The following is a 17398-nucleotide window of genomic DNA, read 5'->3' as shown; positions in this document are numbered from 1 at the left end:
GCCAAACAATGACCATAGTAGTTGGTCCTGACGGCACACAGTAATCAGGGACCAGGCTAACAAGGAGCTACCGAAGCCACAGAACTGTGTGTGGTGATGACGTTGATGCCATGCCATACCTGGAAAGCCAACATTTTCAACACAGGCAGGAGTTTAATGAGTGGATAGCACAAGCAGACTGTGAATTGTCCATTTAACACTCAAACAGCTGTGTTCTTGTAATCTATTGTTTTTCCATTTTACAACTCATGACCAGTTCCTCGTTCTGCAGAAGATCCTCTTTTGGCAAAATAATAGTCCCTCTTGTGTGCGTGTACCTACTTCCTCTCTGGCTGCTCGGTTCACATGATGCAGAAGTGCTTGGTCAACCCTCCTATAAAAAGCTATTTAAGTCAGGACTTGTTGTACTGCCCACACACTACCAGAGGGGAGACTGCTAACACTCACTACCAGTCAGAAGACTGCCTACACACTACCAGTAGGAAGACTGCTAACACTCACTACCAGTAGGAAGACTGCCTACACACTACCAGTAGGAAGACTGCCTACATACTACCAGTGGGGAGACCTAGAGAAGGATATGGATATCACAGTAAGTGATATGACTGCATCACTTCCCTTCCAGTTTATGTTGTAGTTTTCTATTTGAATTGTAACAATGTAGGGTAGGGTAGTAGAAATGTGAGGGATCAGGGATATGCTCTTTGGTCTTTTCAACAATGTATACAGTAGTAGTCGTCACGTGGAGGCTAAGGCTTTGTTTTCAACCATGTATGGTAATGTGAGTTGCTATGATTTCCATTCCGGTCCATAGGATTCACCTGTGAAGGGAGGTATCTCTATACTTCACACAGAGGAGGATGGGAAACACCACTATGAAGTGGAGAAGATCCTCAAGTTCAAGAAAGGAGGACAAGGAGGAGGAGCCTTCGCCAGGTAACCTCTGATAACCTCTGTTTTTCTGTGAAGAATTTGAATATACTGTAGGTTGAAACCTTTTAAGGATAGAGGAGTTGAGACATTCATGAGGGAAACAAGAGGGACTTCCCATAGTAAAACTCCTTTATGATGTAAGGAAATAGTTTTTGATCTAATGTCAGGGGTGAGGTCACAGAGTTATTTAATTTGGTAATTCCACCCCTGAATGTCATAAAAAGCTGTATTGTTTTTCTCCTTGTCTGTGTAGATTGAACCACGGGGTCTGTGTAGATTAAACCACAGGGTCTGTGTAGATTGAACCACGGGGTCTGTGCAGGGCCATATTAAGAAATCATAGGCTTTGTTTTTTTTTATATAGAGATCCCCCTTTAAAAAAATCTGCCTTTTTAAAAATGCATATCATGCAAATCTACATAATTTACATGCCAGAAGACATTAGCTGAATCTTTTTTAATACCACACAAATGACCGAAATGACCGGCTACTCTGACACTGACAAACTGAGATCAATCTGGTCATGAATTCAAGCAAACAATAGCCCTAGCCAATGAAGCGACACACAGATTGTACAATATTTGGAGGCAATGTACAGTATATATATATATATATATCATAGTCTACAGTAGGCTGCTAAATACAATTTCCAATGGCACACTGACTTTCCTGATGATGAAGATGAAGCCATAGGCTACTCACTGTGATGACCGATGCGCCCGTCGTAGCAAACGCCTGTCTCAAGATGAGCTACACGTTGGGTGTTGTTCTATTGGTTCTACAGAAAGCCTGTCTCAAGATGAGCTACACGTCGGGTGTTGTTCTATTGGTTCTACAGAAAGCCTGTCTCGAGATGAGCTACACGTCGGGTGTTGTTCTATTGGTTCTACAGAAAGCCTGTCTCAAGATGAGCTACACGTTGGGTGTTGTTCTATTGGTTCTACAGAAAGCCTGTCTCGAGATGAGCTACACGTTGGGTGTTGTTCTATTGGTTCTACAGAGAGATGAGTCTTCTCTTTTCAGCACTTCTCTTTACATTTGCTTTCCAAACTGTACGTTTTTGTTTTTCCTGCAATATTGTATTTTGAAATGTGCAAAAAGGACAAACCGACATCCGGAACCAAACATAGAAATATAATCCATGGATGGCAGTTCCCATTTCAGTCAGGACTGGCATCCATTGCTAGTGTACCCATGAGTTTAAATTGCCAGGGTAAGAGGTTATAAAATCCTTCTATGGATTGTATGTCTATGGCCACAAGCAACAATCTGTAGCCTATAGTTTGCTACAAATGACATGTTATGGCGTCAGGTGCAATTTCCTGACGTGGTTTAGGTCCACTTGTAGAATCTATGCCAAGGCACATTGAAGCTATTCTGGCAGCTCGTGGTGGCACAACACCCTTCAAGACATTTTATGTTGGTGTTTCCTTTATTTTGGCAGACACCTGTATGTGCTTGTGATAAAACTTAATTCACAGTTTAAAAAATAAATAATAATCTATCGATTTTCATCGCTAAATCTCTGGTGTATTTTTAACATTGAGATCGGGCTCTGGTGGTTGGATAAAAAAAATATTTTTTAAATTATAAGAATATAAAAATGTCATACCGACATATTGACCAGTCACATTTATTGATTGTGCAGTTTATTTTAATTATTTTATTAATAAGTTACCCAATCAAGGCAGGGCACCCACAGTTGCCCACGTGGGCCCTCTACCTCCTCTCCTTCCCCCAGCTGATGAATACCAGAGCGGCAGCAGGCAGTTTACACTCATTGAGAGTCCTCCTGTGGTTGGCAGTTGCAATGAAAAAACATAATAAATATATACAAATGTATATAAAACAGGTATGTGGTGGTGTTGTTGTTCCTCAGTGAAGGAGACAAGCTCCTGACGATCAATGGAGTGGACCTACAGGATCTATCCCCAGAGGCCTTCGCCAAGATTCTGACGGAAGGAAACCCCATGTTGGTGAGTGATATAGCTGGAGGAGAGTTCTTATATCACTCCACTCTCTTCATGGGTTGCATGTTTCATCACAATATTGTTTTGAACTAATGCCCAACTGAGCATTCTACTAAAATGTATTGTCAATGAGCACTGATTAAGATTTCATCAAAAGTGCGTTACAGTGGCTTAGAAATACAATGCCATTCAAAAGGATGCAAATAATTAGTAGCAAAACCTTTTGTCCTCATTTTGATGACGCCAGATTGACTTTAGATGCAGTATAACGTTAGCTAAAATTGAGGTAGCTGCCGTTAGCATTGCTAGCTATTTTTTGACGAACTTTGCTAGCTAATGACAACATTGCCATCTGTCTAAAGTAAATTTGACGACATGATAATGCTGGAAAAGTTGTTTCTTACAAAAAAATTGACTCGTTTAGCAATGTCATCTTATTTCCAGGCACTATAGTCTAATTTAGACTAAACAGCCGTACCCTCCGTCCAGAATGACTGGGCTTATCACGACTTTAGGGCACCACTATTACGCCGCCGGTCAGGGTTGCCAGGTCTGGCAGGAATTGATTACTCAAAACCCACCCACAAGGCCCTAAACACTAACAATTGTTAGTTTTTTTCGCAGCAAGAAAGGAGTTGGCACAATTAGCCAATAAACCATTTTTTCAATAACGTTATCGAGTGAATATCGACTTAACTTCTAAAGACTTAAGAAACAAAATTCTGTTTTCCATCAAATACTAATTATTGTGAACTAATATGACTAGCTAAGGAATTTGAATATCAAATCTAATTTTATTTGTCACATGTGCCAAATACAACAAGTGTAGACTTTACCGTGAAATTCTTACTTACAAGCCCTTAACCAACAGTGTAGACTTTACTGTGAAATGCTGACTTACAAGCCCTTAACCAACAGTGTAGACTTTACCGTGAAATTCTTTCTTACAAGCCCTTAACCAACAGTGTAGACTTTACTGTGAAATGCTGACTTACAAGCCCTTAACCAACAGTGTAGACTTTACTGTGAAATGCTTACTGACAAGCCCTTAACCAACAGTGTAGACTTTACTGTGAAATTCTGACTTACAAGCCCTTAACCAACAGCGTAGACTTTACCGTGAAATTCTTACTTACAAGCCCTTAACCAACAGTGTAGACTTTACCGTGAAATTCTTACTTACAAGCCCTTAACCAACAGTGTAGACCTCACGGTGAAATGCTTACTGACAAGCCCTTAACCAACAGTGTAGACTTTACTGTGAAATTCTGACTTACAAGCCTTTAACCAACAGTGTAGACTTTACTGTGAAATTCTTACTTACAAGCCCTTAACCAACAGTGTAGACTTTACTGTGAAATTCTGACTTACAAGCCCTTAACCAACAGTGTAGACTTTATCGTGAAATGCTGACTTACAAGCCCTTAACCAACAGTGTAGACTTTACCGTGAAATGCTTTACTTACAAGCCCTTAACCAACAGTGTAGACTTTACCGTGAAATGCTGACTTACAAGCCCTTAACCAACAGTGTAGACTTTACCGTGAAATGCTGACTTACAAGCCCTTAACCAACAGTGTAGACTTTACCGTGAAATGCTGACTTACAAGCCCTTAACAAACAGTGTAGACTTTACTGTGAAATGCTGACTTACAAGCCCTTAACCAACAGTGTAGACTTTACCGTGAAATGCTGACTTACAAGCCCTTAACCAACAGTGTAGACTTTACCGTGAAATGCTGACTTACAAGCCCTTAACCAACAGTGTAGACTTTACCGTGAAATGCTGACTTACAAGCCCTTAACCAACAGTGTAGACTTTACCGTGAAATTCTTACTTACAAGCCCTTAACCAACAGTGTAGACTTTACCGTGAAATTCTTACTTACAAGCCCTTAACCAACAGTGTAGACTTTACTGTGAAATGCTGACTTACAAGCCCTTAACCAACAGTGTAGACTTTACCGTGAAATGCTGACTTCCAAGCCCTTAACCAACAGTGTAGACTTTACTGTGAAATGCTGACTTACAAGCCCTTAACCAACAGTGTAGACTTTACCGTGAAATGCTGACTTACAAGCCCTTAACCAACAGTGTAGACTTTACCGTGAAATGCTGACTGACAAGCCCTTAACCAACAGTGTAGACTTTACCGTGAAATTCTTACTTACAAGCCCTTAACCAACAGTGTAGACTTTACTGTGAAATGCTTACTTACAAGCCCTTAACCAACAGTGTAGACTTTACCGTGAAATTCTGACTTACAAGCCCTTAACCAACAGTGTAGACTTTACTGTGAAATGCTGACTTACAAGCCCTTAACCAACAGTGTAGACTTTACTGTGAAATGCTGACTTACAAGCCCTTAACCAACAGTGTAGACTTTACTGTGAAATGCTTACTTACAAGCCCTTAACCAACAGTGTAGACCTTACCGTGAAATGCTGACTGACAAGCCCTTAACCAACAGTGTAGACTTTACTGTGAAATGCTTACTTACAAGCCCTTAACCAACAGTGTAGACTTTACCGTGAAATGCTGACTGACAAGCCCTTAACCAACAGTGTAGACTTTACCGTGAAATTCTTACTTACAAGCCCTTAACCAGTGCAGTTCAAGAAGAAGAAAATCTATCAGCCGTCTTATTGCTTGGGGGTAGAAGCTGTTGAGGAGCCTTTTGGTCCTAGACTTGGCGCTCCGGTACCGCTTGCTGTGCGGTAGCAGAGAAAACAGTCTAGAACTTGGGTGACTGGAGTCTCCTACAATTTTATGGGCTTTCTTCTGACACTGCCTGGTATATAGGTCCTGGATGGCAGGAAGCTTGGCCCCAGTGACGTATTGGGCCATACGCACCAGCTTTGTATTTAATTTTTTATTTAACCAGGTAGACCAGTTGAGAACAAGTTCTCATTTACAACTGCGACCTGGCCAAGATAAAGCAAAGCAGTGGGACAAAAACAACACAGTTACACATGGAATAAACAAACGTACAGTCAATAACACAATAGAAAAATCTGTGTACACGGTGTGCAAATGAAGTAAGGAGGTAAGGCAATAAATACGCCATGGAGGTGAAGTAATTACAATTTAGCAACTTACACTGGAGTGATATGTGCAAGTAGAAATACTGGTGTGCAAAAGAGCAGAAAAACAAATATGGGGATGAGGTAGGTAGTTGGTTGGATGGGCTATTTACAGATGGGCTGTGTACAGCTGCAGTGATCGGTAAGCTGCTCTGACAGCTGACACTTAAAGTTAGTGAGGAAGATAAGTCTCCAACTTCAGTGATTTTTATTTTTGTAATTAGTTCCAGTCATTGGCAGCAGCGAACATGAAGGAAAGGCGGCCAAAAGAGGTGTTGGCTTTGGGGATGGCCAGTGAAATATACCTGCTGGAGCACGTGTGACGGTTGGGTGTTGCTATGGTGACCAGTGAGTTGAGATAAGGCGGAGCTTTACCTAGCAAAGATTTATAGATGACTTGGAGCCAGTGGGTTTGGTGACGAATATGTAGCGAGGACCAGCCAACAAAAGCATACAAATCGCAGGGGTGGGTAGTATATGAGGTTTTGGTGACAAAACGGATGGCACTGTGATAGACTGCATCCAATTTGCTGAGTAGAGTGTTGGAGGCTATTTTGTAGATGACATCAAAGTCTGGGATTGGTAGGATAGTCAGTTTTACGAGAGTATGTTTGGCAGCATGAGTGAAGGGAGGCTTTGTTGCAAAATAGGAAGACGATTCTAGATTAAGCATGTCCAATTTTGGATTGGAGATGCTTAATGTGAGTCTGGAAGGAGAGTTTACAGTCTAGCCAGACACCTAGGTATTTATAGTTGTCCACATATTCTAAGTCAGAACCGTCCAGAGTAGTGATGCTAGTCGGGGGTGCGAGCCGCGATTGGTTGAAGAGCATGCATTTTGTTTTACTAGTATTTAAGAGCAGCTTGAGGCCACGGAAGGAGTGTTGTATGGCATTGAAGCTCGTTTGTTAAGTGTCCAAAGAAGGGCCAGATGTATACAGAATGGTGTCGTCTGTGTAGAGGTGGATCGAATAATCACCCGCAGCAAGAGCGACATCCTTGACATATACAGAGAAAAGAGTCGGCCTGAGAATTGAACCCTGTGGCACCCCCATAGAGACTGCCAGAGGTCCGGACAACAGGCCCTCCAATTTGACACACTGAACTCTATCTGAGAAGTAGTTAGCGAACCTGTAGCGCCTTACGGTCAGATGCCGAGCAGTTGCCATACCAGGCGGTGATGCAACCGGTCAGGATGCTCTCGAAGGTGCGGCTGTAGAACTTTTTGAGGATCTGGGGACCCAAATCTTTTCAAATCTTGTCGTCAGCGAACTTAATGATGGTGTTGATGTCGTGTTTAGCCACGCAGACGTGGGTGAACAGGGAGTACAGGGGGGGGACTAAGTACACACCCCTGAGGGGCCCCAGTGTTGAGGATCAGTGTGGCAGATGTGTTGTTGCCTACCCTCACCACCTGGGGGCAGCCCATCAGGAAGTCCAGGATCCAGTTACAGAGGGAGGTGTTTAGTCCTTAGCTTAGTGATGAGCTTCGTGGGCACTATGGTGTTGAATGCTGAGCTGTACTCAATGAGCAGCATTCTCCCATGTGTTCCTTTTGTCCAGGTGGGAAAGAGCAGTGTTGATTGAGATTGCGTCGTCTGTGGATCTGTTGGGGCGGTATGTGAATTGGAGTGGCGATATGTGAATTGGAGTGGGTCTAGGGTATCTGGGTGGATGCTATTGATGTGAGCCATGACCAGCCTTTCAAAGCACTTCATGGCTTCTGATGTGAGTGCTACAGGGCGGTAATCATTTAGGCAGGTTACCTTCACTCCCTTTGGCACAGGGACTATGGTGGTCTGCTTGAAACATGTAGGTATGACAGACTCTGTCAGGGAGAGTTTGAAAATCTCAGTGAAGACACTTGCCAGTTGGGCCATGCATGCTTTGAGTACACGTCCTTGTAATCCATCTGTCCCGCAGCTTTGTGAATGTTGACCTGTTTAAAGGTATTGCTCACATCGGCTACCGAGAGCGTTATCGCACAGTCATCCAGAACAGCTGGTGCTCTCGTGCCTACTTCAGTGTTGCTTACCTCGAAGCGAGCATAAAAGGCATTAAGCTCGCCTGGTAGGCTCATGTCACTGGGCAGCTCTCGTCTGGGTTTCCCTTTGTAGTAGTATCTGTAAAGTGTGTAAAAAGATGTCAAATGTTTTTTATAATCAATCCTCAGGTTGTTTTTACAATATATAATCGATAATATGTCAACCGGAATGTAGCTTCTTCCATAGGCGAAAGAGAGAAAATGGCTGTTGCGCATGAAAAACTCTGCTGGCACCCAGCCATCCACTGATGCGATGGGTTCTTTCTCGCTAATTTTTCTAAATAAAAGCCTGAAACTATATCTAAAGACTGTTCACAGCTTGAGGAAGCCATAGGAAAAGGAATCTGGTTGATATCCCTTTAAATGGAGGCAAGGCATCCAATGGAACAGAGAGCTTTCAGGAAAAACAGCACCTTTCTTGTTGGATTTTCCTCAGGTTTTCGCCTGCAATATCAGTTCTGTTATACTCAGACAATATTTTGACAGTTTTGGAAACTTTTTAGAGTGTTTTCTATCCTAATCTGACAATTATATGCATATTCTAGTTTCTGGGGCAGTTTCAAATGGGTATGTTTTTTTTTTGGCCAAAAAACTGAAATACTGCCCCCTACACTCGAAGTTAATCTTGTATATATGCTTTACTTGTTTGATGGTTCGTCTGAGAGCACAGTGGAATTTCTTATAAGCGTCCAGATTAGTGTCCCGCTCCTTGAAAGCGGCAGCTCTAGCCTTTAGCTCGATGCCGACGTTGCCTGTAATCCATGGCTTCTGGTTGGGGTATGTATGCACAGTCACTGTGGGGACAACGTCGTCGATACACTTATTGATGAAGCCGATGACTTCTCAACGCCAATGGATGAATCCTGGAACACTTCTGTATTGAGCGAGTCACCGGTACTTCCTGCTTTAGTTTTTGTTTGTAAAGCAGGAATCAGGAGGATAGAATTATGGTCAGATTTGCCAAATGGAGGGCGAGGGAGAGCTTTGTATGCATCTCTGTGTGGAGTAAAGTTGGGCTAGAGTTTTTTTAAAAATGTATTTTATTCCCCCCTCTGGTTGCACATGTGACATGCTGGTAACAAAATTGGTACAACTGATATAAGTTTACCTGCATTAAAGTCCCCGGCCACTAGGAGCGCCGCTTCTGGATGAGCATTTCCTTGTTTGCTTATGGCCTTATAGATTTGGTTGAGTGCGGTCTTAGTGCAAGCATCGGTCTGTGGTGATAAATAGATGGCTACGAATAATATAGATGAGAATTCTCTTGGTAGATAGTGTGGTCTACAGCTTATCATAAGGTACTCTACCTCAGGCGAGCAATACCTCAAGACTTCTTTAATATTTTAGACATCGCGCACCAGCTGTTATTGACAAAAAAGACACACACCCCCACCCCTTCTCTTACCAGACGTAGCTTCTTCTCTGTTCTGCCGGTGCATGGAAAATCCCACCAGCTCTATATTGTCCGTGTCGTCATTCAGCCACGACTCGGTGAAACATAAGATATTACAATTTTTTATGTCCCGTTGGTAGGATAAACGTAAACGTAGGTCATTCATTTTATTTTCCAATGATTGCATGTTAGCAAGTAGAACAGATAACAGTGGGAGTTTACTCGCTCGGTCTACGGATTCTCAGCACTTTCTTTTCCTCCATCGTCTCTTCACGCAAATGACGGGGATTTGGGCATGTTCCCGGGAAACCAGTATATCCGTCTCATAGGACTCGTTAAAGGAAAAAGCTTCTTCCAGTTTGTGGTGAGTAATCGCTGTTCTGATGTCCAGAAGATATTTTTGGTCATAAGAGATGGTAGCAGCAACATTATGTACAAAATAAGTAAAAAAAAACAAGTAACAAACAACGCAAACAAACTAATAAAATAGCTCAGTTGGTTAGGAGCATGTAAAACGTTCATCTTATATTTTGTGAGAGAAAAGATAATTTGCCCTTATTAAACTTAAAAAACGAATGTAGGGCTATTTTCTGGAAAATGTGCCAGATGTTAAGACTACAAACCATTATAAATGGCCTATTTGCGAGATTGACTTGTCATTTCAATCAGCGTAGGCTAGGCCTAATGACTAAAATCCAGGTTTATGATTGTAATTCAACTTCGTCGTGGTTTGGGTAGCTGGATGCAGGTAGCTTATAGCCCCTGATAGGCCTACATCTCATTTCAGATAACCTACAGTAGCCTAGGCAAGATGTAACATGAACGATTTAGCAGCTTGCTTAGTTCGAATTGACAGACTAATTTATTCAACATGAATATCGAGGCGATTTTCAAGGTAATAAGTGCTTCAGTTGCCGAATAGGCTACTGAGGATGGGGTCGTAATTTCAATCACTGAACCAAATGTGAACGATAGACCTATGCTTGTCAACAACAGCCAGTGTTTTTATTTATTTACCTGTAGTCTAATCTGACTGACTTACTTTCAATATAATCAATAACAACAAACAGCTGATTGGCAATTGAGTTAGCACTGTGACCATGATCACAATTGAGTTAGCACTGTGACCATGATCACAATTGAGTTAGCACTGTGACCATGATCACAATTGAGTTAGCACTGTGACCATGATCACAATTGAGTTAGCACTGTGACCATGATCACAATTGAGTTAGCACTGTGACCATGATCACAATTGAGTTAGCACTGTGACCATGATCACAATTGAGTTAGCACTGTGACCATGATCACAATTGAGTTAGCACTGTGACCATGATCACAATTGAGTTAGCACTGTGACCATGATCACAATTGAGTTAGCACTGTGACCATGATCACAATTGAGTTAGCACTGTGACCATGATCACAATTGATAACATCCAATTTCATTATCTAAACATGGCCATTCATAATTGTATAACAACAATAAACTGAAGTTATAATATAGCCTATTTATTAAATCCAGTGGTTTAAAGTACTTAAGGAAAAATACTTCAGTATTACTTTGTTTTTTAGGGTATCTGTACTTTACTATTTATATTTTTGACAACTTTTACTTTACTACATTCCTAAAATAAAAAAAGTAGGTACTTTTACACCATTTTCCCTGACAAAAGTACTCTTTACATTTTTGAATGCTTTAAGGACAGAAAGTGTCTAATTCACGCATTTATCAAGAGAACATCCCTGGTCATCCCTAATGCCTCTGATCTGGTGGACTCACTAAACACACTTGCTTTGTTTCTAAATTATGTCTGAATGTTGGAGATAACCCCTGGCTATCCATAAATGTAAAAAAAACTACTTGATTTGCAATGACTCCAGTCATATTGTCATTTCAACATATTTCTTGTATAAAATGGTAGGCTACAGTAGCCTACATAGGCATTTTAAAAGTAGCCCAAAAACCTGCAACCAATACATTTTACCCATGACATCATTTTCATTGTAGCCCAATTTAGAAGGAAAACGCTGATGGTAGAGGGCTGATGGTAGAGGGCGGCGTGATCATTTTCATAACAATTGCATGACTGAGGTGCAACCTCATGAATAAGATATTTACCAGAAGTGACTAACATTGATTGATGTTTTGAGTCACCGTTTGAACCCATTAATCTGAATATTAGTCAGAGAGAGAGAGAGAGAGCGAGCGAAGGGGAATTCTGTCAGACCTGGGCCCTGACAGTAAATCTCAGTAAGACAAAAAATAATGGTGTTCCAAAAAAAGGTCCAGTCGCCAGGACCACAAATACAAATTCCATCTGTTGCCCTAGAGCACACAAAAAACGATACATACCTCGGCCTAAACATCGGGACCACAGGTCACTTCCACAAAGCTGTGAACGATCTGAGAGACAAGGCGAGGAACATATGCCATCAAAAGGAACATAAAATTCGGCATACCAATTAAGTTCTGGCTAAAAATACTTGAATCAGTCATAGAACCCATTACTTTTTATGTTTGGGAGGTCCGCTCACCAACCAAGAATTCATAAAATGGGACAAGCACCAAATTGAGACTCTGTATGCTTAATTCTGCAAAACTATCCTCAGTGTACAACATAAAACACCAAATAATGCCTGCAGAGCAGAATTTGGCTGATACCCGCTAATGATCAAAATTCAGAAAAAAGCTATGAAAAGGATACAAAACAAACCACTACAGAGAGATGAACCTGGAGAAGAGTCCCCTAAGAAAACCACTACAGAGAGAAGAACCTGGAGAAGAGTCCCCTAAGCAAACCACTACAGAGAGAAGAGTCTCCTAAACAAACCACTACAGAGAGATGAACCTGGAGAAGAGTTCCCTAAGCAAACCACTACAGAGAGAAGAGTCCCCTAAGCAAGCTGGTCCTGGGGCTCTGTTCACAAACACAAACAAACCCCACAGAGCCCCATGACAGCAACACAATTAGACCCAACCAAATCATCAGACAACAAAAAGATAATTTCTTGACACATTGGAAAGAATGAACAAAAAAACAGGGCAAACTAGAATGCTATTTGGCCCAAAACGGAGAGTACACAGTGGCAGAATACCTGACCACTGACTGACCCAAACTTAAGGAAAGCTTTGTGCAGACTCCGTTAACATAGCCTTGCTATTGAGAAAGGCCGCCGTAGGCAGACCTGGCTCTCAAGAGAAGACAGGCTATGTGCACACTGCCCACAAAATGAGGTGAAAACTGAGCTGCACTTCCTAACCTCCTGCCAAACGTATGACCATATTAGAGACACCCTCAGATTGTACAGAACCATAAAGATTTTTGAAATCAAATCCAATGTTGATAAACTCTCAAATCTACTGGGTGAAATACCACAGTGTGACATCACAGCAGCAAGATGTGTGACCTGTTGCCACAAGAAAAGGGCAACCAGTGAAGAACAAACACCATTGTAAATACAACCCATATTTATGTTTATTTATTTTCCCTTTTGTACTTGAACTATTTGCATAACATTACAACACTGTATATAGACATAATGACTTACTTTTGGAACTATTGTGAGTGTGATGTAAATGTTTTATTGTTTATTTTAATTGTATCTATTTCACTTGCTTTGGCAATGTAAACATATGTTTCCCATGTTAATGAAGTCCCTTAAATTGACAGCGGTGATGCTGTTGTTTATGGTGCACAGGTTTCTTCACCTCTCCAGGGAGGAAGAGGAAGGACATCAGTGTTGTTATTCAGATAAGTCTTCCCATCTCTCTAGACTGTCCACCAAGCCAGCAGGGCTCCTCCACCAGAGAGATGCCCAGAGGAGGGGGCTGAGGCCAGGGCTCTCCACCCGGTCTCCAAGGAGAACACCATACTCCGCTTCAGCCTGGAGATGAGACGAGAGGATGACCTGGACGACCTGGAGAGGTGGGCTCAGTCAGTCAGTCAGTCAGTATCACTCAATCAGTCAGTCAGTCAGTCAGTCAGTCAGTCAGTCAGTCAGTCAGTATCAGTCAATCACTCAGTCAGTCAGTCAGTATCACTCACTCAATCAGTCAGTATCACTCAATCAGTCAGTATCACTCAATCAGTCAGTCAATCATCCATTAACTGTTTTTTGTACATAGTCCCCACATTTTAGGGGACCAAAAGTATTGGGACAAATTTACTAAACTTTTTACTACTTTAATACATATTTAAGTATGTGGTCCCATATTCCTAGCACGTAATGATTTACATGAAACTTGTGACTCTACAAATTTGTTGGATGCATTTGCTGTTTTTTTTGGTAGTTTTTTTAGATGATTTTGTGCCCAGTAGAATTGAATAGTAAATAATACATTAGCTGTATTAAAGCTGACAGTCATTGTATCATCTAAAATCCAAAGTGCTGGAGTACAGAGTCAAACTCCCCCAGAAAATATGTCACACTCCAATATTTTTAGAGCTCACTGTATATTCCTGGAATGTGTGTTGACACGCATATTATATTTAGTGTAGACTGTAATTTAATGTTTCCCAAACCCCGAGCACGTTTAGGTTTCTGCCGTAGCATAACACAGCTGATTCAAATACCCAACTCATCGTCAAGCTTTCATTATTTGAATCAGCTGTGTAGTGCTGGGGTAAAAACCAAAGCGTTCACCCAGGGGGCCCCGGGACCTAGTTTGGGGAAACCCTGTTTTAATGGACCACTGGCCTCACACGAATCTCCATAAAAATGTATAACGTCATGTATCGTCCCTGAACAAAGTGACTCCTACCGCCCCATGGAGGACCTCACAGAAGAGGATGTCAACAAAGCCGATGGGGAGGTTGACGATCTGTTCCTGGTTGCCATGACGAACACCAGAATCTCTGTGGTGAGGGGGCGTGGCTGCGGTGACGGGAGCTCTTGTCACAACTGTGGCAAGTCGGATTGTAACTTCAACGAGGTTGTCATGGTCGCAGAGTCCAGCAAAGTCACCCTGGGTAAGTTTTAATAATATGTATTTGTAAGCAGTGGGGCACACTTGTATTTTTGACTTTTAATTGATAGGACAGTGAGTAGAGGGGACAGGAAAGACAGGAGAAGATTGTGTTCAATAGATAGCGGGATGGTTTCGTACCCAGGCAGACACGATACATGAGCACTGGGGAGTGGCAGCATATAACCACAAGCTAGACCACAGCAGGCCACCCTTCATTTTCATCTAACCAGGGTGTACCCTGGGTATGTTCTGGTGCTGACTTCAGAAGATTCAACGCGTCTGGTTGGTAAGTAGGCTGTTCCTTTTATTAACAGTATCGGTATGGCCAACCGACCAGTGCTTCTGGAGCATTTTATTCTACTGTTGTAACTGGTTTTTTTTTTGACAACAGATACTTTCTGGTACTTACTGAACTCTACCTGGTTCCAAATCGCGGGCAATAGCGGTGCTTGTAGAAGCTATATTTTATTACAGTATAATTACAATGTATTTAACTCTAATTGGTTCCAAATCTTGGCTAGTGGTGCTTATAGAAGCTATATTTTATTTTCATATTTATTACTGTGAATGAACCATTTAATCACATCATTTCTGAGTAAATACAGGTTATTTTGTGTAATGTAAAATACACTTCCCTCATTACTGGCTCCCATGACCTTTCCGACAGAGAAGTGAAACCCTGGTCATGAATACCATATCACAATCACAATGTCCACGTATTTATAAACTAGACTGGATCCCTTCCACATCTCCTCCACATAGTTATAAACTAGACTGGATCCCTTCCACATCTCCTCCACATAGTTATAAACTAGACTGGATCCCTTCCACATCTCCTCCACATAGTTATAAACTAGACTGGATCCCTTCCACATCTCCTCCACATAGTTATAAACTAGACTGGATCCCGTCCACATCTCCTCCACATAGTTATAAACTAGACTGGATCCCTTCCACATCTCCTCCACATAGTTATAAACTAGACTGGATCCCTTCCACATCTCCTCCACATAGTTATAAACTAGACTGGATCCCTTCCACATCTCCTCCACATAGTTATAAACTAGACTGGATCCCATCCACATCTCCTCCACATAGTTATAAACTAGACTGGATCCCTTCCACATCTCCTCCACATAGTTATAAACTAGACTGGACCTCTTCCACATCTCCTCCACATAGTTATAAACTAGACTGGATCCCTTCCACATAGTTATAAACTAGACTGGATCCCTTCCACATCTCCTCCACATAGTTATAAACTAGACTGGACCTCTTCCACATCTCCTCCACATAGTTATAAACTAGACTGGATCCCTTCCACATAGTTATAAACTAGACTGGATCCCTTCCACATCTCCTCCACGTAGTTATAAACTAGACTGGTTCCCTTCCACATCTCCTCCACATAGTTATAAACTAGACTGGATCCCTTCCACATCTCCTCCACATAGTTATAAACTAGACTGGATCCCATCCACATCTCCTCCACATAGTTATAAACTAGACTGGATCCCATCCACATCTCCTCCACATAGTTATAAACTAGACTGGATCCCTTCCACATCTCCTCCACATAGTTATAAACTAGACTGGTTCCCTTCCACATCTCCTCCACGTAGTTATAAACTAGACTGGATCCCTTCCACATCTCCTCCACATAGTTATAAACTAGACTGGTTCCCTTCCACATCTCCTCCACATAGTTATAAACTAGACTGGATCCCTTCCACATCTCCTCCACATAGTTATAAACTAGACTGGATCCCTTCCACATCTCCTCCACATAGTTATAAACTAGACTGGATCCCTTCCACATAGTTATAAACTAGACTGGATCCCGTCCACATCTCCTCCACATAGTTATAAACTAGACTGGATCCCGTCCACATCTCCTCCACATAGTTATAAACTAGACTGGATCCCTTCCACATCTCCTCCACATAGTTATAAACTAGACTGGATCCCTTCCACATCTCCTCCACATAGTTATAAACTAGACTGGATCCCTTCCACTCCTCCACATAGTTATAAACTAGACTGGATCCCTTCCACATCTCCTCCACATAGTTATAAACTAGACTGGATCCCTTCCACATCTCCTCCACATAGTTATAAACTAGACTGGATCCCTTCCACTCCTCCACATAGTTATAAACTAGACTGGATCCCGTCCACATCTCCTCCACATAGTTATAAACTAGACTGGATCCCTTCCACTCCTCCACATAGTTATAAACTAGACTGGATCCCTTCCACATAGTTATAAACTAGACTGGATCCCTTCCACTCCTCCACATAGTTATAAACTAGACTGGATCCCTTCCACATAGTTATAAACTAGACTGGATCCCTTCCACATCTCCTCCACATAGTTATGAACTAGACTGGATCCCTTCCACTCCTCCACATAGTTATAAACTAGACTGGATCCCTTCCACATAGTTATAAACTAGACTGGATCCCGTCCACATCTCCTCCACTCTCAGCACCATGGGATTATTTCATTGTGCTGCTTCGCCAATGCTCTGCCATGGGTCCCAAACAATGACGTCATCCAAACGAAGAGCTTGTTGAGGTGTGCTTCCTCATCTTCTTCATTGTATTTTCTGATGACCGTTTTGTGTGTTTTTGTTTCTCTCTCTTTGTGTTCAGTGTCACGAGGAATGGGCAACTTGGAGAAAGTACAACAGTTGGACAACCTCTTTATTGAAAACTATTTATGCCGCATGTACCTTCGGCGTAGACTCACACGTAAGATGTGGAGTATTCCTAGTTTGTCAGCAACTCCAGGTTTGTTATAAAACATTGTGTTTTTGTATTATGTCGTCGATTTTTCTTATTCTTTTATCATAATAACAATTATAAAACTGTTTATTAAACATTGCCATGGCAATTAGTGTACAAATATTAACTTGATGATGGACAGTCTGGACTACAGACTGCGAACGCTAACTTTATCCCAATGTTTTTTGTTACTATGGTAATAACTGATTACTGATT

The 17398-nt window shown here is 41.7% G+C and overlaps 1 protein-coding gene across 1 annotated transcript in view; it reads left to right on the top strand.

The window, feature by feature from the left end:
* The first annotated feature begins 415 nt into the window (after nt 1-415).
* The window catches only part of il-1ra (interleukin-1 receptor antagonist), a 26668-nt gene continuing 9685 nt past the window's right edge, over nt 416-17398 (top strand). The window contains 6 exon segments of the mRNA NM_001124396.2: nt 416-592; nt 815-936; nt 2813-2909; nt 13201-13352; nt 14179-14396; nt 17051-17188. Of these exon segments, the coding sequence (NP_001117868.2) occupies nt 581-592; nt 815-936; nt 2813-2909; nt 13201-13352; nt 14179-14396; nt 17051-17188 (739 nt within the window). The 5' untranslated portion in view covers nt 416-580.

This window comes from Oncorhynchus mykiss, chromosome 18 (assembly GCF_057628025.1).
Source record: "Oncorhynchus mykiss isolate SJ-2025 chromosome 18, ASM5762802v1, whole genome shotgun sequence".
Lineage (NCBI taxonomy): Eukaryota > Metazoa > Chordata > Actinopteri > Salmoniformes > Salmonidae > Oncorhynchus > Oncorhynchus mykiss.
The sequence above is the reverse complement of the archived record's forward strand: the minus strand, read 5'-3'. Positions and strand labels throughout refer to the sequence as shown.